The following is a 27,649-nucleotide window of genomic DNA, read 5'->3' on the forward strand; positions in this document are numbered from 1 at the left end:
GAAATTCCTCTCTGGAGCCTTTGGGCGCTGGCAGCAGCACACATTGTGGCTGCAGCAAATGGGAGTTGAGCATTAGGGCTGGACGAAGGTGAGCCAAGGGGAAGCACCAGCTGCCTCCAGGGTGATGGTGTGTGGGACCGGGCAGGACAAGGACAGGAATAGTTCATAAGAGTGTCATGAACAGGGGCGAAGCGGGGAAGGGGCTGCAGCCCTGCCCAGGAAGGCCTGGCTTAGCTCCCACCATGAGGTCAGGGAAGGAAAGCGCTGCTTTGGCCCTGGTGGACTCAAGGGCCTCTTTTATCCAGCCCTGACTACCAGTTTCTTTCAGCTTTAAAAGGGAATTGTGTTTCTGGAGAGCTGGACACACCATCCCCAGCAATCAGAGACCTGTCGCAGCTTGAGGCCTGGATTTGGGATGTCTGAAAACACACAATACTGGTATTGCCGAGAGTTCTGTCATCCTCAGCTTTTCTGGCGCCCCCAGCATGCTCCATCTTCCCATCAGAGGCTGGTTCACGTCTCACAGGAGCAGGGATCCCCTCGTCCCCGAGGGGCAATGGCGGAGACAGGGTGCACATACTGCCTGCGACGCGGGGTGGGGAGGCTTGGGGTGGCTGGAGGAAGAACAGAAATGTCCTGGAGGCTGTGAAGAGCTGGGAGGAGAAGCTCCCACAGAGGAATGTGGCCCAGAACAGTCTGGTGCTGGCTGTTCCTGCTCCACCACAGCCCGCTCTTATCATGGGGAGCTGGGCGACGATTTAGCATCCAACTTGCTTATCTGCTGGCGCTGAGAACAGGCAGAGCCCGGGCAGGGAGGCCAGGCCTCCAGACCCACCACGGGCACCTCGAGGGCCACGTCTTCATCTTCTGGCCCCTTCTGGTGGGGAGCGCGTGTGTCCGTGTGCCCGGCAGCGGCGCTGGGCAGGACGGGCCTGTCTCACGCAGAACTTTTGGTTTCCAGGTGCCGAGAGGAAGACGCAGGCATTTACCAAGCCTCGGCCAGGAATAACAAAGGCATCGTCACCTGCTCTGGCGTGCTGGAAGTGGGAACCATGACGGAGTTCAAAATCCATCAGAAGTGGTTTGAGAAAATTAAGAGGAAAGCCGAAGCGAAGTTACGAGAGATAGAACAGGGCAAGAAGCGAGGGAAAGAGAACGTGGAGGTGGAGAAGTTGCAAGGAATGAGTCCCGATCGACTCCAGCGGAAGCGGAGGCTGGCCAGGGATCTGAACCTCCGGTCCGGAGCCTCTCTGTGGGAGAAGGAGGACGCAGCAAAAGTGCACGTTGCTGATTCTCAGTCCAGATTACGTGAGGATATTGCTGAGCCGAAGGAGCAGCCGGTCAGCGGGATGACGGGTTTTACAAACACGCTGATGGCACCTTTGAAAGCAGAGGTGACCACCAACGGAGACGCCTCTTTGGAAGGTGTGGAGGAGAACGGGTACGGCTTCCTCGCGTACATCTACGAGACGGTAGAGGACCTAGCCGGTAAGCCGATGGCCAAAGACTCTGCGGCTAAAAAGAAAAAGAAGGTGGAGGCTCCTCCGGCAGCAAAGAAGGAAGTTTCCAAGCGAGAAGAAAGTGGGCGCGAGAGGGCCAACCCCTCTCCAAACGCGCGGTTTGCCCCTCCTGTCCCCTTACGCAGGAGCGCACGTTTGAGGGCGGCGAATGATCAAGAAGTGGAAAGCAGTCCGCAAATCCAAGAGCCCGGGAAAGCTGTGAACCAGGACGCTAAAATCAATGGTGACGTGCGCTTCTCTTTGAGAGAGATGTATTTTGATACCGAGGTGAAGCCGGCAACAGGGCAGGGGGAGGCGGGAGCCAAGGAAGAGGCTGCGGACGGGGCGGTCAGCAAGCAGACAGAGGCTGCCCCGTCGTCCGCAGAGGTGTCGGAGGCAGCGCCTGTGCCATCCATGGGACAGAGAGGCCACCACCGAGCGCAGGAGGCGGAGGGAAACAAAGCCGTCGGTCCAGAGGTGAGTAGGGCAGAAAGCAGCCAGCGCAGGGGCTGCCGCAAGAGAATATTCGTGCCATATCGTGGCAGCATCCCCAGAAGGCTGCATGTACCCCACGAGATCTGCTGCCGAGGCTTCGTACGTCTCCACTGTCTAAAGCACTTGGGAAAAAGGGCTTTTTGGCCTTTTTCTGCCCAGACAGCAGAGCTTCACCCCGTCTCCCAGCAAATGTCAGGTGAGGTGGTGAGGACAGACACACGTCAGAGCCCTCGGCCGAGCAGCTGGTCCCCGGGGCGAGCTGAGCTCTCCCGTTTAATCGGCAGGCTGACCTCATGCGAAATGTTTCCAAATCAGTTAAGCAGGGAGCGCTGAATGGTTATTTATAGCCGGGGGTGGATGCCTGCTGCGTGACGGGCTGCGAGGCTGATGACATCTGTTCAGTTTAGCAATTGAGCCCGAGCTTCAGCCGGCGTTTAATGAGCGCCCCATGCAAATGAGCGCAGCGTGCCAGGTACGCAGGGCCTTGAATTTGTTTACAGTGCAACATGTATACAGTAGATGTGGGCTGTTTTTTTGGCTCTTCCCTGTTGGAAAAACTCCGTTGCAGGCCGCATTGTGGTGGCGATGCAGCGCCAGGGCGCAGCACCTGCTCCTGACCCTCACCGTGTCTTTCAGTCAACTTCTATTTTTGTCACTCAACCTGAAGCGTTTTCCTTGAAAATATTAGACTGGAAGCTACCGGTCTTTTATTTTAACTCTTTTTCTTTAATGATCCCTTCTGTCCTACAAAGTTCTCCCAGTCCAATTTGCAGGGTTTTCCTTTGCGCTGTGGTGGGTGCGCGCTCAGTACAGACCACGGCTGCCGGAGGAGCCGCTCCGTGGGCAGCACGTCTTCCTTGGTAGGTACCGCAAGTACTTCGGGCTGTGGAAACATCCACGATACAGAAAGCAGGACTGGCAGGTGCTGCAGTGACAAAAGCCTCCTTTCTTCCTCTTCTAGATTTCTTTAGTAGGAGCACCGTATTACGCAGCGGAGCGAGCGTCTGGGTCCCCGCCTTGGCGCAACGCGGAACCCTGAGCGCATCTTTAACCCGACCCATCAGCATCGCATGTTGCCGCAGAAATTATTGCGAGCCCACGGCAAAGCAATTCTTTTTCTCCCTCTCTTCTCATTTTTCCGCCCCTTGCTCTTAAGGCAGGTGGAAGGTGCTGGAGTGTGACAGCCGGGCTTGGGCTGCCATCCCTCAGCCTTCCGCATGCATCAAGGTATTTTCCTCTTCAAAAACCTGCTCGCAGAGGGAAACCTGGAGCTTGCCAGCTGGTGGGCCTTTGAGCAGACAAAAGGGAACGCTGTGGATTTGAATTTGAATGCTCCAGCTAGTTGGTGATGCTGGGGAAAGCATTCAGGCTTTTGTGTGACCAAATAAGCTATTTTAAAGCCCTTTAAACATGACTCCGGATATGTTGGCTCCAGGGACATGGGTTGCTTGTCTTTTTCGCTTTTAATCTTTCCCTTAAACAAGCCAGGGTCATGGCATGAGGGTTTTCCTGGCCTTGGGACCTGGCAGGGCCTTTTCAGCTGGATTTATCCGCAGCAGAAGGGCTTTGCCAAATGCCACACCATAGCCAGGCTCTGAACATCCTCACACTCAAGAGCAGGCAAGCAACCGAATTTACTTAATGATCACTCTTGCCCAACTTTGAAACAGATAATTTAATGTATTTCTTCTATGTATGCCTAGTGGGAGTGTTTTAGGATTACTTAAGGACAGATGCTTTTCTGAAAAGCTCCCAGAAAACTTCTCTGAGTCATCACAGAATTCAAATTCAAAGATCAATAATCACGGAATATTGAGTTGGAAGGGACATCAAGGATCATCTGGTCCAACCTTTCTTGGCAAAAGCCCAGTGTGGACAAGCTGTCGAGCTCAGTCTTAAAAGTGTCCGATGTTGGGGAATCCACCACTTCCCCGGGGACATTATTCCAATGGCTGATTGTTCTCATGGTGAACTTTCCTCATTGGAGGAAGTAACTTGCACCCATCGCCCCTCGTCTTTTCCATGGGTCTCCTTGCAAAAAGGAATCTCCATGTACTGCAAACATTCTGGTAGGTAAGAACTTACAGAACAATTTATTATTACTATTGCAAATATATTCAGTGTAGAAGAGGTTTTATTAACATTAGCATAAAGTACTAAATCTTACTAGAGCTTCATTATGATATGAGCTTCAGTTCATGCATCAGTGATAAAGCAAATTTCCCCCACGTCCTCTTCAGCCAAAGAGGTGTCCCCAGTGACCAGCACTGTTGCGTGGAGAGGACCAAATTCTGTGGTAGAACCCAGGGGGGGTTCACTGCACAAAACCCGTCTGTCTCTTAAAATAAAACCTTTTAAGCTGGAGCTCTGGGATGCTCGGTGCTGTGACACTCAGCCTGTCGAAGCAGGGCAGGGACGTGGCTCTAGGGGACCAGCAGTAGGGATGTGTGGCATTTGGGGGTGTCTGCGTAACCCTGTGAACTGGGACCCTATTTCTGCACAGAGAGACTGCCCAAGGAAGCAGGCTTGAACTTGGTGTGGAGGAACGGCCCCACTAATGCTGCTCCTCCCACTCCAGACCTCTGATATTCAGGCTGTCGTAACAATTGCTTGGGAAAGCGCTTGCTGGGGAGACCAGCATGACCTTTCCTGTTTTTACCAAGCATCCAAACAAAGCTGAAGTGGCACAAAATAGAAGGTCTGGGTGTACAGCCTCCTTTCCCATTTGAAGAAATTCCAGCTGTTTGGGTTGAATGTAAGAATCTCCAGGTGGTTGGATTGAGTGGAAGGTTCCCCAGCTGGTTGCATTGAGTTGAAGAGTCTCCAGGTGGCTGGGTTGGGTTTGGTCTAGTTGAAGATACCCCAGCTGGTTGCATTGAGTTGAAGAGTCTCCAGCTGGCTGGGTTGGGTTTGGTCTAGTTGAAGATACCCCAGCTGGTTGTGTTGAGTTGAAGAGTCTCCAGCTGGTTGGGCTGGGTCTAGCTGAAGATACCCCGGCTGATTGTGTTGAGTTGAAGAGTCTCCAGCTGGTTGTGTTGAGTTAAAGACTCTCCAGCTGGTTGTGTTCGTTTCAGTTGAGTTGAGTAGTCTCCAGCCATTTGGTTGACTTCAGTTGAAGAGTGTCCAGCTGGTTGAGTTGGGGTAGGTTTGAAGAGTCTCCAGCTAGCTCTGTTGAGTTTATTTGAGGTGTCTCCAGCTGGTTGGCTTGAGTTGAAAATTGTCCGGTTCATTGGGTTGATCTGAGTTAATGATTCTCCAGCTGGTTGGGTTGAGGTCCTATGGACCTCATTTTGATGGCTTAAAACTTCAAGTCAGAGACCTCAAGAGAAAATCCTTGGCAGCAGATCCTCTGGGATGGAAGGGGAACCTATTGTGTTCATGTCCTGTTCCCATGCGATTGTCTCGATGTTGCTAGCTGAGCACACAGCGTGTATCGGTGGTATTGCTGCCGCCCTGAGGCTTATCCTGCAAAAATAGATAGAGCCCCTTGGCTGGAGGATTTTGCCAGATCTCCTTGGGATAAAGCTCAGCCATCACAGCGGGTGGCTTGAAGAAACGTCTGCTGGCGTGCAGCTGCAGTCGGAAACATTTCAGCTTCACGAATGTCAAAGAAACAGGATGGTCAAATAGCGCAGATGACGTCACGGTGTAGAGTTTCGCTGTAAATCACTTGGGCAGCCTCATCCAGATAGTCTGTGAGATGCCAATCGCCCTACCTCAGAGTGGAGGTTGCAGATATAGTATAGGGGGAGCACTGGGTCTTAAAAAAGAGCAAGGAAATTATACAAGCTCCTGGCAACGGCTGGTGAAGTTGGGAAGGTTTTGCTCCTTGGGAAGGCGCCAGGTCAGAGGAGATTGAATTGAAAGCCATTGAATGTTCTAGAGAGGCAGATGTCCTGCCTCTTCGTGCACAGCCAAGGAACTGGAAGGTAGAAGAGCTGGAGCAGATTAAAAGAGAAAACATTTTGTGCAGCATGACAGGGGCTGTGGGACCCACCACCATGGGATGGCGGTGAAGCCAGAAGGCCGTGAACGGGTGCGTATTGGTGATACCAGTTTAATACTTACGATTCGAGCAGAAGTTGGGCTGCGTCGTATGGCACAGATGGACCACAAGCACCACTGAGCAGACCCAGGCAGGGAAACGATGTTAATTTCCTGTTTTCTTTCTTTGAGCAGGTTGCAGCAACAGTGGGACAGTCTGCTGATGACCCAAAGCATCCAGTGTCCGCTCCAGCCGTAGAGACGGGTCAGCAAGCCAAGAAGGTAGAGGAGCTCAGGAAAGAGACGCCTGTCACCCCACAGTCCAGGGGGGCCGGGAAAAGGACAAATCCTCGGCTGAGGCCTCAGGAGCCACCAAAGCCACCAGCACCTTCTCCAGATCACGTGCAGCCCAGCGAGGAGCACCCTCCCCCTAGGAAACAGGCAGAAGGACATTCCGGTGCTCTTGAGGGCAGAAAGACCCAACAAGGACTGTTAAAACAAGAGGACAAAAGCCAAGGCGAGGAAGAGCCGTTGCTAAAGAAATCGAGTCCTCCAGAGCTTGGTCAAAATGCTCCTCTGGAGCAAATCGCCCGTGAGCCAGCAGTCAAGGATGGGACGAGCAAAGAGGCAGGAGCAGAGCTGCTCAGGAGCCCCCGTGCTGCAGAGGCGGGAGGGAGCATCATGGCAGAGCCGTCTCCCGGGGCTGTGCGCAGGGAGGCTGGAGGGACATCTCTGGGACATCAGGAGCCTGGAACACCATCTCCCGCACCAGTTCCGCTTGCCAAGGAAGAGCCGCGTCCCGCTCCTGCGGCAGAGACATCAATGGCACAGGAGGCACCGCGTGCAGCTCACAGCGTCCCAGGGGTGAAGGTGACAGCAGAACAGGTCCCGACTGGGGCCCAGCGGCTGCCTCCTGTGAGCAGAGACACGGAAGTCAAAAATGCAGATGGATCTGCCCCGCAGGAGGAGTTTTCAGCCAGCACGTTGGGGAAAGAGAGCACTAAAGCAGCGCCCATGGGACCTCCAGGGAGGAAAGGAGGAGAGCAACCGGCCACGGCTCCGCGCCAGGAACCGCCAGCACCTGCAGGCGCTTTTGACAGAGGTGTTGAAGTTCAGCCGCAGGTACCGCCGGTCCTGCCTGCCCCCGAGAGACCTCAGGAGATGTCTTTGGAGGAGAAGATGCAGCACAAAAACCTTGTTTCCTCCTTGAAGAACTATCTGCTGCTGCTTTTAAAAATGTCAGACAGCAGTAAGGACGCCACAAAAGAAGACACTGACCCCAGGGATGAGGAGCAGCCCGATGCAGAAGTCGCACTCCCGGAGATAGGCATCGCAGGCCTGAGCCCCCGCACCTCCAGGAGGGTTTTGGAAAAGGTACAAAACAATCAGCTCTTCCAGACAGCAGAGAACTTGCCTCTGACCCCCAGGACATCCAGGCGGATCACGGGCATGATTAACGAAGAATTCATCAGCAGCAAGGAGATGCTGGCTGCCAGGCCTGTGCCACCGAAGAGGCGCAGCCGGGCGGCTCCGGAGGCGGAGGGGCCACTCCAGCTCCCTGTGCCCGCCATCGTGGTGGGCAGCATGCCGGCAGCAGGAGCAGGGCAGCCTCCTCAGAATATTTCCAACTTTCCTCCCGTGGGCCCCGAAAAAGAGAGCCCTGGCGACCCTCTGGCAGCGCTGCCCTGCGCCACGCCGGAGGAGCTCGCGTCCGGGGCCCGGCGCAAAATCTACCTGCCAAAAACCAAGCAGATGGGGGAGGAAGAGGAGGCGACCCCAGAGAGCCCAGGGCATCTGAGGAGTCCTACCGTTTCACCACGGCAATCCAGGAAGAACGCGGCTGCGCTGCAGTGTCCTGTGCCAGCTCCGTCCCCTCCCGCAGAGCAGCGCTCGCCAGCCCTCGGGAGGAAAATGGCCACGCTGGAGGTTCCCAAGCTGTACGAGGAGCCCGTAGGTGACAGCGCTGGTGACCACGAGGGCCCTGAAGATGCTAAGTCAGAAGCACAGCCAGCAGAGTCCAAGAAAGCCAATAACCCATTTAAAGGTAAGGGAAGAGGTGATCCCCATGAAGCGTTTCCTCCCAAAGGGAGTCTGGTCAGCTGAGCCAGCTGAGGCCACATGAGTTTTGCGCATTTGCAGGGGTTTCAGCGTCACCCTTTGGCCATGTGAAAGCAAAAAATGTGCCCCAAGACTCCCTGGTGCAGGGAGGGCAGGGGATCGTGAGAGACATCAGCCCTGTGACTGTCTCCACAGCCTGGCCAAAGAAATCATGAAATCCTTGTGTTCTCGTCCTGCGTGTCCTGCTCCTCACCGTGCCTCACGCTGGGCAGGGGCCCACTGCGTGTCAGCGGGGTGCACGCTCCTTTTCCAGTGCTTATATGCACTGAATTACCAAAGGCATAATAATTCAGTAGATAAATATTTCCTCCAACATGGTGTAGTGTTTTTTCCCCACAAGGTTTCGCAGCACTGCGCCACTGAACAAATTCGTATGGCTTGTATCCCAAGTGCTGGGGTGGGCTGACGCGTCCCCGTGCTGTGTGTGTCACCAACAGCCTCTTTGCACCCTGTCCTCAGCTCCACAGGTGATCCGGAAGATCAGGGCAGAACAATTTTCTGACGCGTCAGGACACCTGAAACTTTGGTGCCAGTTCTTCAATATTTTGAGTGATTCAAAGCTGATATGGTACAAGGACGAGATCCCTGTAGCCGAAGCCCAAAGGAGGTAACTTGCCAGCTCCGCTTCGCTGTAGTCCTTGTGTGTAGGCCTGGCTTTGGGCGTTAAATCCAGCTCTTTACTGAGGAGAAGCTGCTCCTTCTGCTTATTGCACAGCACAGTATTTTGTGGCATTTATCTTCGCAGTGCCCGGAGAGGGAGGGATCGCCCAGATGGGGAATCGCTGCCAAACTTATCTATCTATAGCCTGGCTTAAGGGCTGATGTTTGAGTAGCAGAGCCCTGGGAGGGCAGGGGCTGGACCCAAACCTCAGCGAGGGCAGGGAAGGTGCTGTGGACATCTTGGAGCTGGCTGTAAACTGCAAAACTGGGATGCTTGTGAGGGTGGTAGCTGTGAGCTGTCACATCGCACCCGAGCAGGCACTTCCACACAACCACCACTGGCAAACACCAGCGGGGAAAAGGCAGCTCTGGCTGTGCCCTCTCTGTCCCTCGGCACTGCCCTGGTGCAGGGAGAGCAGCTGCGGGGATCATTGTGTCCTGGATGCTCCTTTGGGTGCGTTATGGATTCTCAAGGGAGCTTGTGTGGGAACATCATCCACATTGGTTAGGATTCACCTGATGGCTTTCAGCATCCCCTGAACTCCCTTTATCATGAGCTGGCAGAAAGAGCCGCTTCTGGGGCAGAAACCATCTCCCATGGCAGACACTTGAGCTGGGGCAGATGGACCAGGAGCGGGGCAGATGGACCAGGGGCAGAGCAGATCAGAGCCTGCTCCGCCAGCAGGTCTTGGGATGAAGGTCCCACCTTTTCCCCCTGCGGCCCATCGTCCCCTCTCTGGTTCACGCTGGCTCTGCAAAGCAGAAACAGGCTTTTAGTCCTTCTGGGGACCTGTCTGCCTGCTGTGTCACGCCTGGCCTGTCACTCGGAGAGGGCCAGGCTGCAGGATGGGGACTGGTGTCTGCCCTCACTCCTCAACAGCTGAAAGTGAAGCTGGACACCTCTGGGGCTGTTTGGCTTCCAGCCACCCCATCCAGGGGCGGGTCTGTTGGCCCAAGCGCAGCCCTGACCCAGGCACACAGGCAAGTACTTTTATCAGTCTATAGCGCAGTCTATAGCCCAGATTTTGTGGGGCTTGCCTGGGAGGTGAGCATCTCCGTGAGCAAAAACTGCCGAGCAGGACTCGTGGTGCCATGAGGTGCCAGGGCAGCAGCCAGGGTGCTCCTGGGCTGGTTTCCTTTGTAGCCTCTCCCATCCCTCAAGGGCAGCGTGGTGCCCCCGCAGAGCCTGTGCGGCTCCACGTGCCCCCGCGCACCCCGTGGGGCTGAGCCCGTGCTCCGGTTTCTTCCAGCGCCGGAGACGAGGGCCAGGCAGCCCTGGCCGTTGTGCAGGCGTCCCAGAAGGACTGCGGGGTCTACCGCTGTGTGATCAGCAACGAGTACGGCACTGACGCCACCGATTTCCTGCTCAGCCCAGAAGGTGAGGAGCCCTCAGCAGCCCGGCAGCTCTCCTGGCCGTGCTGAGCTGCGGGAGGGCTCGGTGCCGGGCTTGCGTGCCCCATAACACCACCCCTGCGAGGCGCATCTGCCTCCGTCTGCTGATTGACGGATGATTCACACCATCCTCCGTGCCGTCCCTTGGTGTGGGAGTGCGTGGGGCTGGCGGGATCCTGGCAGGACCTTGACACCCCTTTGCTTTCTGTCTCCTCCAGTGCTGTCGGGATTTATCTTGCGGGAAGAGATCGAAGGTAAGAGCCACGTGCTGACGAGCTGCGTGGGGGGCCGGCAGCTCTGCGGTGGGGGCAGGACCTGCCCGCGGTGTCCCCCCTCACCAGCTCTTCCCTCTGCCAGTCGGGGAGGAGATCGAGATGACACCCATGGTGTTCGCCAAGGGTTTGGCCGACTCAGGCTACTGGGGCGATAAGCTCTTCGGGCGCGTGGTGAGCGAGGACGTGGAAGTGGGCGCTGGTTTCCTGCGCAAAGCCTGCCGTGCCAGAGCCATCTACGGCCTGGAGCCCGTCTTCGAGTCCGGCCGCACCTGCGTCATCAAAGTGCACAATTTCATTGTCTTTGGGACCAAGAACGAGAACAGCCTCATCGAGAAGAACTACGATATCACCATCCAGGTGGGCACCTTGTGGGGCACCCTCTGCCTGTCTCCTCCACTCCTTCCCTTTCTGTGCTGTGGTCTGCAGCGCTGGGCCAAATTTCTTCATTTCTTTCCACTTCTTGAGTGCTCTGGAGTGATGTCCCAGCAGGCTGGTGTCCTTGTTATTCTTGGCTTCGGCTCTTCTCTCTGAGCAACACGAAGGAGCTCAGAGCTTTCCCATGGTTTGACCTTTGACCACAGGGACAGGGAAGCAAATGGCCATGGTCCCAGGGGGGGTGCCTGGCCAGGCGGGCGGTCTCAGGGTGATGGTGCGGGGCAGGGCAGTTCCTTGACTCTTCTGTTTGCATCTCCAGGAATGTAAAATCCAGAACTCCAGCCGCGAATACTGCAAGATCTTTGCTGCCGAGGCACGAGCTGTCCCTGATTTTGGAGCGGTGCCCGAGTAAGTGAGGAGCTGCGGCTCTGCAGGCTTCACACCCCGGCAGAGCGTCCCGAGGGATGGTGGGAGGGTTCCCCGTGGGTGATGGGGACATCCCAAAGGGCAGCGTGCTCTTCTCCCACCCTCAGACAGAGGCGTGCTGGGGGAAGGCAGGACTCAGGGTGTGAATCGCCACTTGCTGCGTTGGGAGAGCTCGCCAGCTGGTGCTGACCCGGCTCTGTGCTCCCACGCAGGATAATTCCTCTGTACCTGATTTACCGACCGTCTAACAACATCCCTTATGCCACGATGGAGGAGGACCTGGGCGGGCCCTGTGAGCAGTACTGTGTCACTGAGAGAGATGGCAGCTTGGTGGCACGAGGCACCTCGGAGATCATACTCAAATGCTGCACCTTCCAGCATTGGGTCTACCAGTGGACAAATGGAAACATCCTTGTGACTGACATGGAAGGTAAAGGGATCTCCCATCTGCCTCCCGTAGCCCCTTGCCACCCTCTGGCCTGCAAAAGGAGGAGGAAAAGCCCCGGCCTTGCCCTCCTGCCTGTTCCCCACGGAGCGCTGCTCCCGGGGTGATGTCCTGGCGCCGGTGCCGGCGCAGAGCCTGGTTGTCCTCCCTTCCATTGCAGGAGTGGGCTGGAAGATGACCAACGTGCGGATCGCTACCAACCTGAAAGGGTGAGTGATGCCGCACTGCGGGCACAGTGGGAAGGGCCGTGGGGGCGAGCGTGGCCCTGTGCTCCACTCCCTGCTCTGGCGGGACGGCTCCTGCGCCGCCAGGGGCTGAGCACGGCTGTGTTGGCAGGTACCAGGGGCTGAAGGAGAGCTGCTTTCCCTCCCTGCTGGAGCAATTCGCCGCCGCTCACCAGTGTAACCACTACTGCAGCATCCTGGGCCTGAAGCCACTGGAGCCACCCAAGCCCAAGGGCTCCAAGAGCCCCTCCATGGGTCGGAAATCTGCCCAGTCCAGCCCCCAACTCCAGAAGAAGGGGCTGGCGAGTCCCCAGGGCACCCGCAAGGCTGCTGTGAGCCCCAAGAGCTCCCGGAGAGCTGCCGAAACGGGGGAGGCCCCAGCAGCCTCCAAACCCGGCTCAGGAGAGAGCGTTGAGCCTGGCCACCCGCAGTAGCTGGAGCCGCTGCGGCTGGGACCCCCAGCTGCAGACCCCCGGGTCTGGACCCCCAGCCAGGGCAGCGCGGGGCCGGGCTGGGAAGGGGAGACCCTGGCAGCGGCCGCTGCCGCCGCTCCCCTCCCTTGGGCTCCCGCCCCGTGGCACTTGCGTGGTGTGGTGTGTGCTAGTGTGAGCGGCTCGGCTGGGGTCACGGGGGGCTGTGAGCCGTGGGGGGCACAGGTCTCCCCCAAATACCTCTTGACGAGCTGCTGCTGGTGGTGGAGCCTGCAGGGCCGTGTGCCGTGCGCTCAGGATCACTTTCCTTTCGTGACTCTCTGTTTGCCTTCCTTAAGGGACAGGCCATCATCCCCGCTGCCTTGGGCTCCCTGCCTGGCTCCCCTGGGCAAACTGGGAGCCCGGGCTGCCCTCCTGGCTCCCAGCACCTCTTGTCCCTCTTTGCGTCCTCCAAAAAGCCACCGCGCCAAGCCCCGCCAGCAGTCCGTGTCCAGGATGTGAAGCCCAGCAGCACCCCGGCGGTCCCGCCTGTGCCGGCACACCAGGATTTAGGAGGTTTTGCTGCAGAGGGGTGTCGTGGTTGAGCTGCAGGGCTCCTGCTGCTCTTGTGCGGGGCTCTGGATGCAGGACACGGGTGTTGCTACTGGCAGCTGCACAGGGATGGGATTTCGCACCCCCGGCCCCCCTGCGGCCTGGGGTGAGCCTCTCACCCCCTCGCAGGGTGGCTACTGAGGACAGTGCTGCTGCAGGTGCCACCAGCGCCGTGGTAAGGATGCTCTACCTCACACGGGACACCCGGGGCAAAGGGGAGACCCCTCCTGTGTGCCAGGCGCTGCTTTGGCACAGGCGAGTGTCCAGCCCGCAGGACTCACCCCCACACAGGGCCCGTCCGCCCCGCACAGCCTCACAGCGCGGCCTGGTCCTGCTTGCTTAGCATCACCCCTGCTTGGGACGTGTCCGACCCCCGTGGCAGCAGGAGGCAGCCGTGGACACGAACTGATGCTCTCACTGGAAGGTAAAGCGCCCTGCGGTGCACCCAGCCTCCCTCATGGCCGTCGGCTCACTCAGGCGTGTGGTGGCCACCGGAGCGTGGCCGTGGGCAGCCGGGCCTGCGCAGAGCCCTGTGCTGCCTGGCCGTGCCAGAGCATCGCCTCCCTGCGCCACAGAGCGCCGCCTCCCTGCGCGGGAGCACCAGCGGTGCCACCCGCACGCCTGGCCAAGGCCTGGGTGTCCAAAGGGCGGCTGGGTGCAGGCCAGCGGGGAGCGCAGCACGCTGCGGGGTCCTGGTGCTTCGTTGTTGTAAAATAACCATGTACATAACGCGGCCGCGTTGGTGAATGGGTGCTCTCGAGTGCAATAAAGCGCAAAGGACTGGCCTGTTCCCTGGCGTGTGGGCCTTGCGGAAAAGACACACCTGGGTGCAGAACGGGGTGGTTTGGTAAATGTCTTCAGGTCACGGCTGTTCCCCCATCCACACCCTGTAGGGAGAAGAGGGTGGCTGGGGACGGACTCTGCGGGTGCTGAGGACTCACTGGCCACCACAGTCACGGTCGCAAGCGCAGCCCAAGCCGAGCAACTCGTGCTGTGTGGGACGGTCGGGGGCCAGAGAGCGCTGAGGGCGAGCAGGTGGGGATTTCCATGATTTATTTGGGAGCAGTTCCTCTGTGTCCGCAGGGCCGGCACCTGGGGGTGCTGGTTGCAACAGGGATGTCCATCGTCACCGCAGCGGAGAAGACCAGACGCACAGGTCTCTGACGGGGCTTTTTCCACCTTTGGGCCGGTCCTGGCGGACCCCAGTGCTGCCAGGCTGTTGTCCCCAGGGCAGGCAGCTGTCCCTAGGCTGTCCCCATGCAGGACGTGTGGTTGTAGCGCCCACAGCACTGCACCAGGCACGGCGCGCTCTGCGCCAGCCCGGCCCAGGCTCCGCCGAAGGAGAGCGTCCCGTTCACGAGCACCGCGCTGGAAGGAGAGGAGCACGGTCAGGAGCTGCTGCTCCACCGCTGCGTCCCCACGCAGGACTATGTGGCTCTGGGGACCTTCACACCCACCTGGCAAAGAGCTGCTGGCAGCACGTGTAGGTGGTGTAGCTGGTGGAGCTGAAGTTGGTGGTGCTGAGGAAGGTCACGCAGTCGCCCACCTCCGTTGGCACGTGGAGGAGACCTGGGGGACAAGGTCTCCTGGTCGGGGCTCTCGAGGGATCATGCTCGCAAATCCCACACTCTGACTGTGCTTGTTGCAGATCCTGGGCCTGTGTTCACAGGTTCCATGCACCATCCCACCTCAACCTCAGTGACCTCAGAGAGCTCCTCGCAGCATCCCAAATGTCCCAGTCCCAGCCCAGTGCTGGATGAGGGGCCGCAGCTCCTGGGCTTGGGCCTCCCCTGGCAAAACCATAGCGGGACAGCAGAGGGTTTGGCAGCCCTGGCAGAGCCATGGGGAGGACACCCCAGCTGTCCCCATCCCCACACCTGCGTTTACAGGGGTCTCCAGCCCTTTGCCTGTCCCTCCCCAGCGCTTTCTGGGACCCACCTGCCAGGCAGGCGTTGAGCATGGAGACGCAGATGCCGGTGAGCAGCGCTCGCAGCACGATGGAGGCGAAGTCGCCCTTGCGCTCGGGCACCAGGGAGCCTGCGGGGCAAAGCGCAGACCGAGGCGAGTTGGACCCTTGCTCCAGCTCTACCCCGGCTTGGGGACAGGGAGGGAAATGTCCCAGGGCCACAGCTCTGCCACATGGTGCCCACCCAACCCCTGGTGTCCGGGGAACAAGGTGGTCCCAGGCAGCACCCAATGCGCTGTGTGCCTGTCCTGGCAGACACCCACGGGTGATCAGCCAGAGCCCTCGGTGCTCTCAGCGCTGGAGTCTCTGCTCTTTACCCCATGGCTGGGTGGCACCTGGGCTTGTGGGACACGCATGTGCTCCTGCCCGTGGGTGCAGTGCAAAACCCAACCAGATCCTGGGCTGCACTGAAGGAGTGACCAGCAGGTTTGGGGGGGAATCTGCCCTTCTGCCCGGCTCTGGTGAGACCCCCCCTGCAGTGCTGGTCCAGCTCTGGGTCCTCAGGACACACATGGACCTGCTGGAGAGGGGCCAGAGGAGCCCCAGAAATGACCTGAGGCTGGAACAGCTCTGCTGGGAGGACAGGCTGAGAGAGTTGGGGTGTTCAGCTGGAGAAGAGAAGCTCCGGGAGACCTTAGTGTGGCCTTTCTGTACCTAAAGGGAACCTAGGAGAAAGCTGGAGAGGAAATTTTTACAGGGTGTATCATGACAGAACAAGGGGTGATGGCTTTAAACTGAAAGGGGAGGTTTAGATTAGATATACAGAAGAAATTCTTCCCCACGAGGGTGGTGAGAGCCTGGCCCAGGTTGGGCAGAGAGGTGGTGGCTGAACCATCCCTGGAGACATCCCAGGCCAGGCTGGACGGGGCTCTGAGCAACCTGAGCTGCTGAAGATGTCCCTGCTCATGGCAGGGGGGGTGGAACTAGATGAACTTTAAGGTTTCTTCCAACACAAACTATTCTATGGTTCTGTGACTCTGTCACCTCATGCAAATCCTATTCATTGGTGTGATGGCAGAGACCCAACAGGATGCTTGTGGGCAGGAAATTCGTGCTGCTCCAGCCAAGCCCTTGCTCCCTGGCACCCGACGCGGTCACACTCACCCAGGCTCCCCAGCATGATCCCGATGGAGCTGAGGTTGGCGAATCCACAGAGCGCAAAGGTAGCGATGGCCTCAGCTCTCTCCTGTTGGGCACAGTGACAGGACGGTCACCTCAGCCCAGGAGCAGCCCCGGAGAGCCCGGAGCTGAGCGCCATGTTGCAGCTCCCAGCCCAGCCAGACTCAATGGAGATAAGTCCCCCACCCCAGTCCTTTCCCCTTCAATTATATTTGGGAGTGAGGATGGGGGTGGTGGGCAGTCCGCCCCAGGGGAACAAGGGACCCTGTAGCACCATGATCTGCCCCACCAAGGAGCGGGATCACTGAGAAAGGGCTTCACTGACTCCTTCGGGGTGACCCTGTACCCCGCAGTGAGTAGACATCCCAGTCTAGCTGGCCATAGTGCCCTCCCAGCCCCAGCTCCGTCAGCCCCTTGCACGCCCACCACCCATCTGACCAGCCAGGCCCCATGCCCCGTTTCGACTGGCTCCGTTCCTGTGTCCCTCACAGATATCCACTGCTTGCGGCTCCCGTCCCACTCCTCCAGGCCCGACAGACGATTCCTCTTGTACGTGGCCAGCTGCTCGTATGCCACAAACTCGTTCAGGAAGATCTTGATCCCCAGGAGCTCGGCCACCAGCGGCGAGTCTGCCCAGTCTGCCCCCATGAGAAAGGCCACGGGCATGAGGATGTAGGAGCAAATCACCTGGGAAAAGCATCCCAGGAGGGAGCAAGTCAGGGCTGACCGTCCCCAGCTTGGACATCCTCTGCCAGCGCCGGCCAAACACCCAACAAGGGTCTCAGCAGTGGGCAAAGGTGGGGATAGGTGGGGGATGCAGGATTTGGCAGCCTGGACCACGGGGATACCTGGAAGGAGAGCCCCTCGATGTCCACCATCCCCCCAAACCAGCTCAGGGCAGCGTTGATGAACTCCAGCACTGCCAAGAAGGCGATGAGGTTGGCCGCGATGTTGGCCACAAGCGCCACGGAGGTGGCTGCCCCGTTGCTGGCAGCTTCCAGGATGTTCCGCTCCTCCCTGCGCAGCAAAAAGACCGTGATGGGCTGGTGTGGCCGCGCGTCCCCTGTGCCAGGTCAGCTCTCGCTCTTGGGTTGCCCACGTGCCACAGGTTCTCCCAACCTCAGGCCACCCACAGTGTCCACTGGTGTCCACAAACCCCCCTCGTGGCTTCCCCACCCTGGCACGATGCCCCATCCCTCTCCTTGCACTCACCCGCTGGCCAGGTAGACACTGGCTTTGCCCTTAAACTTGGACTCCTCCACCTCGGGGTAGACGAGCTTGGACATGGCAAGGGCGCAGGGCGCAGCCATCACGGAGGCTGCGATCAGCGACGCCGCGTCTATCTGCAAGGCCAAACCGTGGGCTTAGGCACCTGCGTCCAAGGACACGTGTCCCAGCACACGTCTGGTGGCTGCTCAGAGCAGCTCAGGACTTCCCGTTCGCTCGGGGTGAGAAAAAGTCTCAGTTTCTCCCATCTGAGCTGGCCATGACACGAAGGGCAACTCGTCTGGGTGGAGGCACCACTGGCACCGCAGCCATCACGGCCTTGGAGAGGATAATCTCTCCTGCTGTTTGACCTAATCATGATGATTCTTGCCACTTCCTTGTCCCTTTTTGTCAGTATCAGAGGAATAGGTGGTGCAAGGTTGCAAACTTCTCCCTGCTGACAGAGCCAAGTTCCCAGTCTCACCCCTCCCCTGCCCGCCGAGCGGCAACGTCTCATTTCTCTGACCTTCCACCCTTGGCTCCTCGTTTAGACTAACTAATGTTTAAATAGCAGGAGCTCAGCCGGCAGGTCGAGGGGGAGATTTATTCCCCATTACAGAGCTCTGATGAGGCCTTGTTTGGACACCGTGTCCAGGGCTGAGACCACCAGGGCGCGGGACCACCAGGGGATACGGAGGAGCTGCATTGTTTGGTTGGGAAAAAGGAGGCCTGAGGGGGTTGTAGTCACCGTTCCCAGCTGCTCAAAAAGGGGGTTGGAGGGGATCCCCAGTGAAAGGGTGAGAAGCAAGGACACAGTTTCAGTGGGGAAATTCCAGTCGGATATAAGGAAAACAGTTGTTCGCCACCCCACAGGGCACCCGTGGGGTGGACCAGAGAGGTGGAGGGAGATCTCCATCCATGGGGAAGTTCCCCACCAAGCTGGACAAGGCCCTGGGCATCCCCTTGGGCTCGGCCATCACCTCGCTTGGGCAGGAGGGTGGATCAGAGATGCCCAGAAATGTCCTTCCAGGCTAAACGATCCCGTGATTTGGTGAGATTTGCCCTGCTCGCCGTGCAAGGACAGGCAGTGAGGGTCCCATGGCACTGCCTTCTGCTCCGCAGGGCTCAGGGGTTTCGGACAGGCCAGCGAAGGTGAAGCTGGAAGCCCCCAGCCCTCATCCTGCTTATGGGCCGTGGGACACGTGCTGTGGGTGTCCTCCCCTCTGCAAGCACAGGGCAGGTCTTGTTTGTCATGATCCCGGAGCAGGAAGTGTGTGGCACATCTGCTCGCGCACTCACCCCAAAGGAGATATAGGCACCCATCACGCTGCCCGCAATGGTGGAGAAGCCACCGGTCATCACAGCGTGGACTTCTGAGTAGGTCATGTCTGCAAGGTACGGGCGGATGAGCAGCGGGGCCTCAGTCTGCGAGAGAGAAAACCCCATTGTTCTTGAAGCACAGCCATGCAGGGATGCAGGTCTCCTTGGAATGGAGAAGAAGACCCTTCCTCCAGGGCAGGCTCAGCTGCAAGGGCTGAGGAGCTGCATCTCCTGCCCAGGACCTTACCTGTCCCACAAAGATGTTCCCTGCCACGCTCAGGGTCTCAGTGGGAGTGGTGCCCATCGAGACCTGAAGGATCCAGGAGATCTGGGAAAAGACAAGGCCACCACGTTCACAAAGGCGCCTGGCACCCTCCCCAAAGCAGGGCAGTGCTCGGGCTTCCCGCACAGAGGAGACCTCAGGAAGCACCCACAGACCAGGCAGCAACATCAGCCCTGGAGCTTGGCTTTCTCAGGAGGACGTGCAAGGAAAGGGCGTTTTGTGTCTATTCTTTTAGCAGGACAAATCACCCCAAATTAGTACCACCCCATGTTTTCTGGGACATCCTGATCACAGCAGTCAGAGAAGCCAGCAGGTTCTTATGCTTTCCACCACCATCCCGGAGGCAGCTGGGAGGCCCTACCTTGAGAATGAGCCACTGCATGATGCCGAGGTAGTAGAGGATGGACATCACACAACTGAAGAAGACAATGATGGGCAGAGCCTGCAGGCAAGGCACCAGAGCAGGGGCTTAAAGGAGGGCTGAGCAGCACGTCTCAGTGCACTTGGGGACCAATCCCTTGTGTCACGTGAACTGGCCATGGGGTGCCACAGCACCGGGCCAGACTGGCAGGACTGACAGGATCCCCCATGGCACTGAGGGGGTCTGTGGGTGGGTAGAAAGCTGAGGGAGACCCATCCCTGCGCTGGTTGAGCTCTGCTCCACCTGCATTCAACTCCATGCCCTCCAGGACCCAGCCAGGCCAGAAGAAACCCGAGAAAACCAGGGTCTGCCCCTCCCTCCCACACCCCGTTCCCACACCCCGTTCCCCAGGCTGACCTGGAAGGCAAAGACATCCTGAATGAGCGTGTTCCCAAAGACGAAGCTGGAGCCGGCTGTGGTATAGCCCAGGAAGACCTGCAAGTGGAGAAGTGACATGGTAGGATGGAGGTGTCCATCAGCTCTTTCCCTGACATCTCACTTCTACCCAGCAGGGGTCTGTACCCCAGCCCCTCATTTCCCCACCCCACCAGAGGAGCATAGGACAGAGTGAGCAGGCACAGTACCTGGATCTGGTCACCCAGCCACTGGAAAGCTTGGACACCGGGGGTTGTTCGGAGGACAACGAGTCCGAACAAGAACTCCAAGCCAAGGCCCCAGAAAACAGCTCTCCAGGACACCTGGAGACCAAGAGCAGAACGGAGATTGAGATGTTAGCAAAGCAAACAGCTTGTCCTCTCGAGCTTCCTTTGACAGCCGCCCACGGCAAACGCCAGCTCGTTGTGCCCTGGGTGAGGGTCATGGGACACTAATAAAATGCCATGAAAAGCCATGAACATCGCTTGGTGATAGTAGAAGGAGATGAGTTGGGATGCAGGAACCGGCGGTGGGACATGACCTGCCAGGCTTACCTAGGGGGAGACAAGCATGGAGACCTTCTGCTGGTTTGACTGGTAGTACAGACCCTCTAGAGCAAAACTTCCTGGTCCTTTGGGGAAGGGGATGGAGGGATTGCCCAAAACATTGAAGCAGGTTGGGTTGGAAGCCACTTGAACTTCAATCATTTCTGCCCAAGCCACCCAAGCCACCTGAAGCTCAGGTCCACCTTCTACCTGCAGGCACCCAATGCTCAGACATGGGTCTAGTGCTGGGTCTCTGGGTCGACCCACTATGCAGGACATGGTGGAAAAGAGGATGGAGGCACGGTGGGGGAGCACTGGGTTGAGCAGAGGGAAGGAAAGAGGTGACGTAGCTTTGGGCTCCATCTGCCCAACCAGCTCGGCTCCCCAGGCTGTGCCCAGGAGCCCTGCTGGGCTTCTGCTTCCCCAGCGAGCTTCAGCGATGGGCCAGCGAGAAGGAAGCACTTGTTCCTAGTGCTGGGTGGCCACCTCCTGCGAGGGGACTGATGGCCAATACACCTGAAACACGTACTGCGCAGTGGTGCTTGGAGCAGGCGAACAGGAGCAGCACCAAAAAGCCGAATCCAGCTAAGGAGATGAGCTGCTCTGGGTGTCTGGAGGTGTCCAAAGCCAACCACGCGATCAGGCCTCCCAGAAGGGCCACCCACAGCAGCCTGCAAAGGAGATCCCAGACTGTCACAGAGAGGATGTCCCATGGGGACAGCAGCTCATGAAGGGCAGGAGCTAATTGTGTGGGAGTTGCCACCATAAGGTCCAAGCATTTGATGAAACCTGGGGCTTGGACACAAATGAGGGGTGTGAGTATCCACCACACTACTGAGGCAGAGCAGCAAGGTGTTTCTGTCACAGCTTTTAAGTGTCCCCAGGTCGGGCCATGCCTCGTTATTCATGAGGTGCCTGCCCAGCACTGGGGCTTCTGTCCCATGCCACCGGCTGTCCGTCACACCAGCCTGGCTCTGGTGGGGCAGCCGTGGGCAAGGGGACCGGGTGCGGGAGGGACGTGGCTCTGCCGATCCCTGACTCACCATTTCAGCCACGGCCAGGACTTCTGGAAGCATTTCTCAACGGGGCTGAGGAGCAGCAGTACCCTTGCCCCACAGTGCTTCTTGAAGAGGCTCCAGCAGATGAAGAAGGCAACCACAGCAGTCATGACAACCAAGGCAAAGGCTCGCTGGAAGTTGAGCCAACAGGCCGCAATGAAGTAGCACAGGTAGGCTGGAGAAGGCACATTGGGGGTCAGAAACATCAGGGCCATAGGGTCACGGACTAACCAGGGCCAACAATGAGGTTAAGTTCCTCTGGATGTCCTTCCCTGGCCACCTTTGAGGATCCCATCTGCACACGGGGAGGACTTAGGGACAGCAGCCCAGCTCACTGGTGACAGCAGCTCAGCTGTCTGGGGCACACGGAGTGAGCAGAGGAGGCACAGCAAACCCCTGGGGTATCAGGAGGACAGGGAGCCCTCATGGACAGGAGTGGTGAGGTGAGGAGGAGGCGGGCGGTAGGGCTGGTGAGAGAAGAAGCAACCTCCACGTGGGCAGAAGTGCCCGGTGCTTGGGGCCGGGGACACGACCAGCCAAAGGGGTGTGGAGATGGGGTCTCAGTGCTGGGAAGTCCTCACCTACTCCAAGGAGCCCCAGGACAACCCTTCTCAACATCTTGGCATGAGCCTTGCAGAAGCGCTGTGCCTTGGATACCGACTGCAGGACCTTCCTGGGGAGGGTCACACACCAGAGACGTGAGAGGCACAGATGATGGATCCTGAAGATCAACCCAACCCATCCCAACCCTACACAACTCTACCCTACTCAACTCTACCCTACCCAACTCTACCTACCCAACTCTACCCTACCCAAGCCTACCCAGCCCCAGGGAGCCAGGTCATAAATGTTCCTGCCAGGGGGCTGTGGCAGCAGCGTGGTGCTGTAGGTGGACTGTGGCTCCAGCAGCCCTGCTGCCCGCTCCCAGGAGCTGGTCCATTATGGCAGAGAACATCCCACTGCGCAGCTCAGCACCCCAGGCACCACGAGCAAAGGCTTTCTCTGGGTGGCTGCTGTGGGGACAGAGACCTGTCACTGCCAGCCTACGAAGCCATATGGAGGCATCAGGCACTGTGTGCCCTGTGTGGTCAATATGACCATGCTCTGCTCCCAGACAAGATACATGCAAGCCTGGTTTGGCTGCAGGAGAAATGCTGGCCCAAGGATTGAAGACTTAGAATCATAGAATGTCCTGAGCTGGAAGGACCCACAAGGATAATTAAGTCCAACTCCTGTCCCTGCACAGGACACCCCACAGGTCACCCCGTGTGTCTGAGGACGTTGTCCAGTCTCTTCTTGAACACTGTCAGGTTGGGGCCGTGACACCTCCCTGGGGAGCCTGTTCAGTGTCCAGCACCTCTGGGTGAAGAACCTTTTCCTCGTGTCCCACTGACCCTCCCTGGCACATCTTCTGCCATTGCCTCAGGACTTGCTATGACCACTGGAAACACCCCCGACACACGCATCTCCAGGGTTTTCCTACCTGCGGTGGGAGGAGGGTGCCCGCTCCCCTTCTCCTCCCGTCTCCTCCTTGCTTTCACCATGTGGACCATCACTTTCATCACAGAGTCCCTTCTCTCCCTGGAAAACACCGTTAGCGGGAGCACACTGAGCGGCTCCTGTGCCCTGACACGAGGGGAGGGGAGGACTTACCAGGGGGCTGAAAGCCGGGTTATCCGTGCCCTTCTCAAGGCTGGCCAGGGTTATGGGGCTTTCTTCCATCTCCAGAAGTGCCACAGCTTCAGTGCATCAGAGAAACAGCACGGCGAGCAACCACCGCTGGCTCGGATGGGATCAGCCCTGGGAAGGATGAAAGTCCAACCCCACTTTTCAATTTTGGGTTTCTGAGAGGAGAATTCCCTTTGCAGTAGGGATTCAGAGCAGTTCCTGCACCTGCATATCAAGGGACCATCCCATGGGATCCATCCCAGCCGTGGTGCTGGTGGACTTTACTCTTCCATGCTTCCAAGGAACTGCAGCAGAGGATTAGCCGCAGAAGGGACAGCTGGTAGTCCCAGTCAGTGGCCGTGGCCACCAGCCTCCATGAGCCCCTTTGCAAGGGGGATTTTTGCAAAAAATAATTCTGCCTGCACCCTTCACTGTGAGCTCTTGGTGCAACAGTAAGATAAGGAAGAAGGTTCTTTTGTGTTGAGAACTAGTACAGCCCAGGAGCAATGGGAAGTAATCTGAGGTAGTTTGCATGGGGACTGGCCCTGAAGCAAGATCATACTGGGAGAACCGGTCCAGCAAAGCCAGAAGAACCAGTGTTATGACAGGGCAGGAACTCCTGGAGCATCCCATTTGGACACTCTACCTGGAGAAGGGTGAAGGAAGAGCAGAGAAGTCACAGAGAAGGCAGCAACTGGCTGTAGGAGCAAGTCTGCGTGAGGACTTGTCCTTGCTGTGCAGGAGGGTTGAGGTCTGCGTGGAGAAGGTGCAGACAGCAGGGTCATCACCTGCTTCCTGCAGCGTGAGAATTAGGGGACACTGGAGGGAGAGACCCAGCCCCATACGGAGTGAGTGGAGGTGGGGAGTTTTGGAGAACATCCTGCTCAGTGTGGGACCTCAGGGTGGCCATGGGCTCCTCGGGCCAGCAGAGCTGCCAAGGGGACCACTGAGGGGTGCTGGCCTCCCGCATGTTCCTGGGCTCATGGCTCCTTGGCAGCAGTGCCGTGGTGGGAACCCAAGACCCCAGACATCCTCCAGGTTCCCCAGCACCCCCCGTGTCCGCCAGGACCCCTCCCCAAGACCCTGGCAGGGATCAGGAAGACATCCCTCCCCAGACCCACTGCCACTTCAGGGACACCCGTCAGAACCCTTCTGGGCTCAGTGATCCCCCCAGTCCCCTCAGCGCCTGGGACCCCCTCAGGGTGCCCTCACGTCCCCCCTGTCCCCGTGTCCACCCCAGCTCGTACCCACCGGCCTCCGTACTCGCTCTCCAGCCCCGCGGCCGCGCGGCTTCCCGGCCCCGGTTACCGATTAACAGCTCGGTCCAAAGAGCTGGGCTGGGCGCGGTGGGGCCGGGGCCGCCCCGGCGCCTCCCGGGGCTCACACCGGGCTCACACCGGGCTCACACGGGGCTCACACCGGGCTCACACCGGGACTCACACCCGGCCGCCCGCAGGGGTGCGCGGAGGAGCCGGCGGGGCGGCCGCGGTGCTGCCCTAGGGGGTTGTCCCGGGATAGTTTCACCCCCAGGCGACAGGAGCCTCGGGGGAGGTAACCAAAGCAGAACCTCGGCCTTTCCCCGGGAAACGTCTCCCGGGAGCGGCGTCGGCACCAAGTGTCATCAGCCGGTGCCTGCGCGGGGGCCCCCGGCAAAACTCATCCTGGCCCCGCGGCGTGGAAAACGCTTTTTCACGCGGGACAGTGGGAGTCGCACCCGGCCGGTACCTGCCCTGCTTTATTGTTTTGAGGGTTTTTTTGCGCACAGAGCGGTGAAGCGATGCGGCTCCAGCGCCAGGGATTAGCAGCTACAGGCTCAGAGATGGGTGATTAACGACGGCACGGAGCGTCCACGCGAGACGCGGCGCCCGTGTGCCAGCGCTCCCCGTGCCAGCTCCCACCGCACACGGGCAGCACCTTCTCCCTGCGGATTATATCCAGCCTCGGTGCTAAAGCTGCCGAAATTGGGGTTGGTGCAGCGCGAGAGCGCCCCGCACCCACCGACGTGTGTGGCGAGGGGTAAAATCCCCAAGGCGGCCACGCGTGGGCTGCTCCGGCGGGACGCACGGAGCCCGGGCGCGGATCGCAGCCCCAGCCGCTGCTCGGGCAGACCGCGGGCCGCACTCGCGAGCACAGAACGTGCGCGCAAACCCCGCGGCCCCGCCCCGCGCCGCGCTCGGCCCGTCAGCACTAAGGGCCGATCGGCGGGCTGCGCGCCCAGAGCCCCGGTAGCGCGCCGTGATCGTATAGTGGTTAGTACTCTGCGTTGTGGCCGCAGCAACCTCGGTTCGAATCCGAGTCACGGCATCGCCCCGGCGGTACCACGGCACACGGGCTCCCACATTTTTTCGCTTTTTAAATATTTTCTGTTCTACGGCGGCACCGTAAATCTTTAGTTTTCACGTCGTGGCGATATTTCATAATTTTTTCCCCGTCTCCTGGCGCGTCGAGGTGCCGCGGGTCGTGGTGCTCTACCCGGCCCGGGGACTCATCGTTAAACGACGGGCATAACGCAAAATTTAAAACAAAACAATGAAATAAAAATAAAATTGACGGCGTCAGAGGGGAGAAAAACATGAGAGCCCGTGTGCCGTGGTACCGCCGGGGCGATGCCGTGACTCGGATTCGAACCGAGGTTGCTGCGGCCACAACGCAGAGTACTAACCACTATACGATCACGGCGCGCTACCGGGGCTCTGAGTCACCGGGCCGCCAGGCGGCCCTTAGTGCTGACGCGCAGACCGCGCGGGCGGGGCTGAAGGAGCCGCGCTCCGCCCCCCGGTGTCTCCATGGCGACGCGGGTGAGTGGCGGGTTCTCCTCCCCGGCCTTGAGGAGCCTCCGGGGCCCGATCCTGATCCTGACCCCCAATCGCCGCCCCCGCCCGGCCCCGCATCAGCCCCTCCGGGTCCGCAACCCCACCTGGGCCCGGGCCGTGGCGCTGGTCCGCTCCACACCCCGCACCCTGCGTTTGATCGCTGCCCTCTCCTCTAACCCCCTCTCACCTCCCACCCGGGTCTCAACCCCGGGTCTAAACCCGTGTCCCATCCTTAGCCCCACCCCAGCCGTGGGTTTAACCCTCTCTGAGCCCACTCCTAACCCTAACGCTCCCTCTCTGGCCTTGTCTTAACTCCAGATTCTGATCCTGAGCCCATCCCTGCTCCCCGCCATAACCCTGACACCCCCAACCACAGAACCACAGAATCCCAGAGTGTCAGGGGCTGGAAGGGCCCTGGAAAGCTCATCCAGTGCAATCCCCCCATGGAGCAGGAACACCCAGATGAGGTTACACAGGAAGGTGTCCAGGCGGGTTGGAATGTCTGCGCAGAAGGAGACTCCACAACCCCCTGGGCAGCCTGGGCCAGGCTCTGCCACCCTCACCCCAAACAAGTTTCTTCTCAGATTTCAGTGGAACCTCCTGTGTTCCAGTTTGCACCCATTGCCCCTTGTCCTGTCACTGGTTGTCACCAGAAGAGCCTGGCTCCATCCTCCTGACACTCCCCCTTTCCATCTTGATCCCCAGGAATGAGTCCCCCCTCAGTGTCCTCTTGTCCAGCTCCAGAGCCCCAGCTCCCTCAGCCTTTCCTCACACGGGAGATGCTCCACTCCCTCCAGCATCTTGGTGGCTGCGCTGGACTCTCTCCAGCAGTTCCCTGTCCTGCTGGAACTGAGGGGCCACAGCTGGACACAATATTCCAGGTGTGGTCTCCCCAGGGCAGAGCAGAGGGGCAGCAGAACCTCACTGAGAATTCTCACCCCGACCCTTTCCCTCGCGCTGTCCCCAACCCCAACCCTCACCATGTCCGTGTCCCCAGCCCCCACCCGCTGACATCCCAGCTCTCACCCCCCAGGTATTTCTCAGGGAATAAAGCTTCCCTCTATCACAGCATTAAGGACTTGTCACACCAGGGTGGTGCCTACGGACACAGAGAGGAAAACAAGGGACTGGGGATGAAATTGTGGCCCGAACCAGGGGCAGGTGTCACTGTGCTGCAGCTCCTGCTTCTCCCCAGTGAAACACGTAGATAGTTAATGACTGTTTGTCACCACTGCTGCTGATTTTTACAGTGCTCTGAGTATGAAAGGCTCTTTTCTTTTCAGAGATATGCAAAGAATTCAAAACACCTGAGATCAAAAGGGTTTCTTTTGTGTAAAATATTTTTAGAGCAATCAAGGCACTGGATGGCCCAGATGACTCACACTCTGCGCCGTGTGGGGAAGAGCTGGTCACAGACCCCCCTGCTCCTGCTGCAGCCACCGCAGCACTGGGCACATCCACACGTCCTACCTGCGTGTGGTTCTGAGCCCACGCTGCCCATGTCGGGAAGGGCCACGTCCCCGCACCACGTCCGTCCTCGGATATCTACTGTGGCTGGTGAATCCTAAATCTAAAAGGGTCGTTCTGAGGCTTGGGACAGAGCAGAGGAAGGCCCTTTGCACCCTGATTACCCTGTGAGATAATCCCTCCTGCCACCCTGAGCTCCTCGTCTTGCTTGTGTCCAACCCAAAAGAGCTCAGAGTGATGGCAGGAGACAGAAGAGCCTTTTCTGCCCTCCCTTAGCCTGTTCCTCGTCTTCTTCCCTCAGCCTCATTGCTGGTGACTCGCCCCGGGCACTGGTGTGTGCTGGTCCCCCAGCAGTGCTGGGAACCTTTGCAAGGGGAGATGGTCTCCACAACATCAAACCTGTTTGGCCAGGAGCTGGTGGAGCTTGGTGGTATCTCTGAATGGCCTGGGTGTCTGCCTGGTTTTTGGTACTGCCCTCCTGCCCCAGTGCTGC

General features: G+C 58.8%; 2 protein-coding genes and 2 non-coding genes across 9 annotated transcripts in view; 2 read left to right on the forward strand and 2 right to left on the reverse strand.

The window, feature by feature from the left end:
* The window catches only part of ALPK3 (alpha kinase 3), a 33,771-nt gene extending 20,066 nt beyond the window's left edge, over positions 1 to 13,705 (forward strand). For all 4 annotated transcript variants that reach the window (XM_065077209.1, XM_065077206.1, XM_065077207.1 and 1 more), the window contains 10 exons: positions 962 to 1,976; positions 6,174 to 8,022; positions 8,556 to 8,703; positions 10,007 to 10,134; positions 10,367 to 10,402; positions 10,506 to 10,780; positions 11,118 to 11,206; positions 11,437 to 11,654; positions 11,830 to 11,878; positions 12,006 to 13,705. In XM_065077209.1, coding sequence (XP_064933281.1) covers positions 962 to 1,976; positions 6,174 to 8,022; positions 8,556 to 8,703; positions 10,007 to 10,134; positions 10,367 to 10,402; positions 10,506 to 10,780; positions 11,118 to 11,206; positions 11,437 to 11,654; positions 11,830 to 11,878; positions 12,006 to 12,327 — 4,129 coding nt within the window. In that variant the 3' untranslated portion in view covers positions 12,328 to 13,705. The remainder of the gene's footprint in view (positions 1 to 961; positions 1,977 to 6,173; positions 8,023 to 8,555; positions 8,704 to 10,006; positions 10,135 to 10,366; positions 10,403 to 10,505; positions 10,781 to 11,117; positions 11,207 to 11,436; positions 11,655 to 11,829; positions 11,879 to 12,005) is intronic.
* Positions 13,706 to 13,951: 246 nt separating this feature from the next.
* Positions 13,952 to 24,443, reverse strand: LOC102098248 (sodium/nucleoside cotransporter 1). 3 transcript variants are annotated; one of them, XM_065077211.1, is made up of 18 exons: positions 24,128 to 24,443; positions 22,862 to 23,008; positions 22,692 to 22,789; positions 21,790 to 21,881; positions 21,194 to 21,383; positions 20,680 to 20,821; positions 19,815 to 19,928; positions 19,588 to 19,665; positions 19,171 to 19,251; positions 18,774 to 18,854; positions 18,506 to 18,631; positions 17,213 to 17,343; positions 16,849 to 17,017; positions 16,490 to 16,687; positions 15,986 to 16,067; positions 14,854 to 14,952; positions 14,373 to 14,484; positions 13,952 to 14,283 (listed from the first exon to the last, which is right to left on the reverse strand). In XM_065077211.1, exons 2-18 carry the CDS (start codon positions 22,928 to 22,930, stop codon positions 14,160 to 14,162), a joined length of 1,986 nt encoding a protein of 661 aa, XP_064933283.1. In that variant the 5' UTR covers positions 22,931 to 23,008; positions 24,128 to 24,443; the 3' UTR covers positions 13,952 to 14,159. The 3 variants fall into 3 exon arrangements, with proteins under 3 accessions (XP_064933283.1, XP_064933284.1, XP_064933282.1); XM_065077212.1 differs by lacking the exon at positions 24,128 to 24,443 and adding an exon at positions 23,523 to 23,786; XM_065077210.1 differs by lacking the exon at positions 24,128 to 24,443 and adding an exon at positions 23,102 to 23,366.
* A 665-nt stretch (positions 24,444 to 25,108) lies between these two features.
* On the forward strand, positions 25,109 to 25,180 carry TRNAH-GUG (transfer RNA histidin (anticodon GUG)). The gene has a single exon. It is a non-coding gene; the product is annotated as a tRNA-His (tRNA).
* Positions 25,181 to 25,483: 303 nt separating this feature from the next.
* Positions 25,484 to 25,555, reverse strand: TRNAH-GUG (transfer RNA histidin (anticodon GUG)). The gene has a single exon. It is a non-coding gene; the product is annotated as a tRNA-His (tRNA).
* Positions 25,556 to 27,649: the final 2,094 nt, after the last annotated feature.

Source organism: Columba livia, chromosome 11 (genome assembly GCF_036013475.1).
Source record: "Columba livia isolate bColLiv1 breed racing homer chromosome 11, bColLiv1.pat.W.v2, whole genome shotgun sequence".
In the NCBI taxonomy this organism is placed as follows: domain Eukaryota; kingdom Metazoa; phylum Chordata; class Aves; order Columbiformes; family Columbidae; genus Columba; species Columba livia.

Excerpts from the sequence above, each read along its gene's own strand:
- LOC102098248 (XM_065077211.1), bottom strand. The coding sequence starts at position 22,930 with ATGGAAGAAAGCCCCATAACCCTGGCCAGCCTTGAGAAGGGCACGGAT. Across the intron at positions 16,688-16,848 it reads TCGAGGGGCTCTCCTTCCAG|GTGATTTGCTCCTACATCCT; the intron begins GTATCCCCGTGG and ends TGCTTTTCCCAG. Across the intron at positions 14,953-15,985 it reads GATCATGCTGGGGAGCCTGG|GCTCCCTGGTGCCCGAGCGC; the intron begins GTGAGTGTGACC and ends TTTGCCCCGCAG.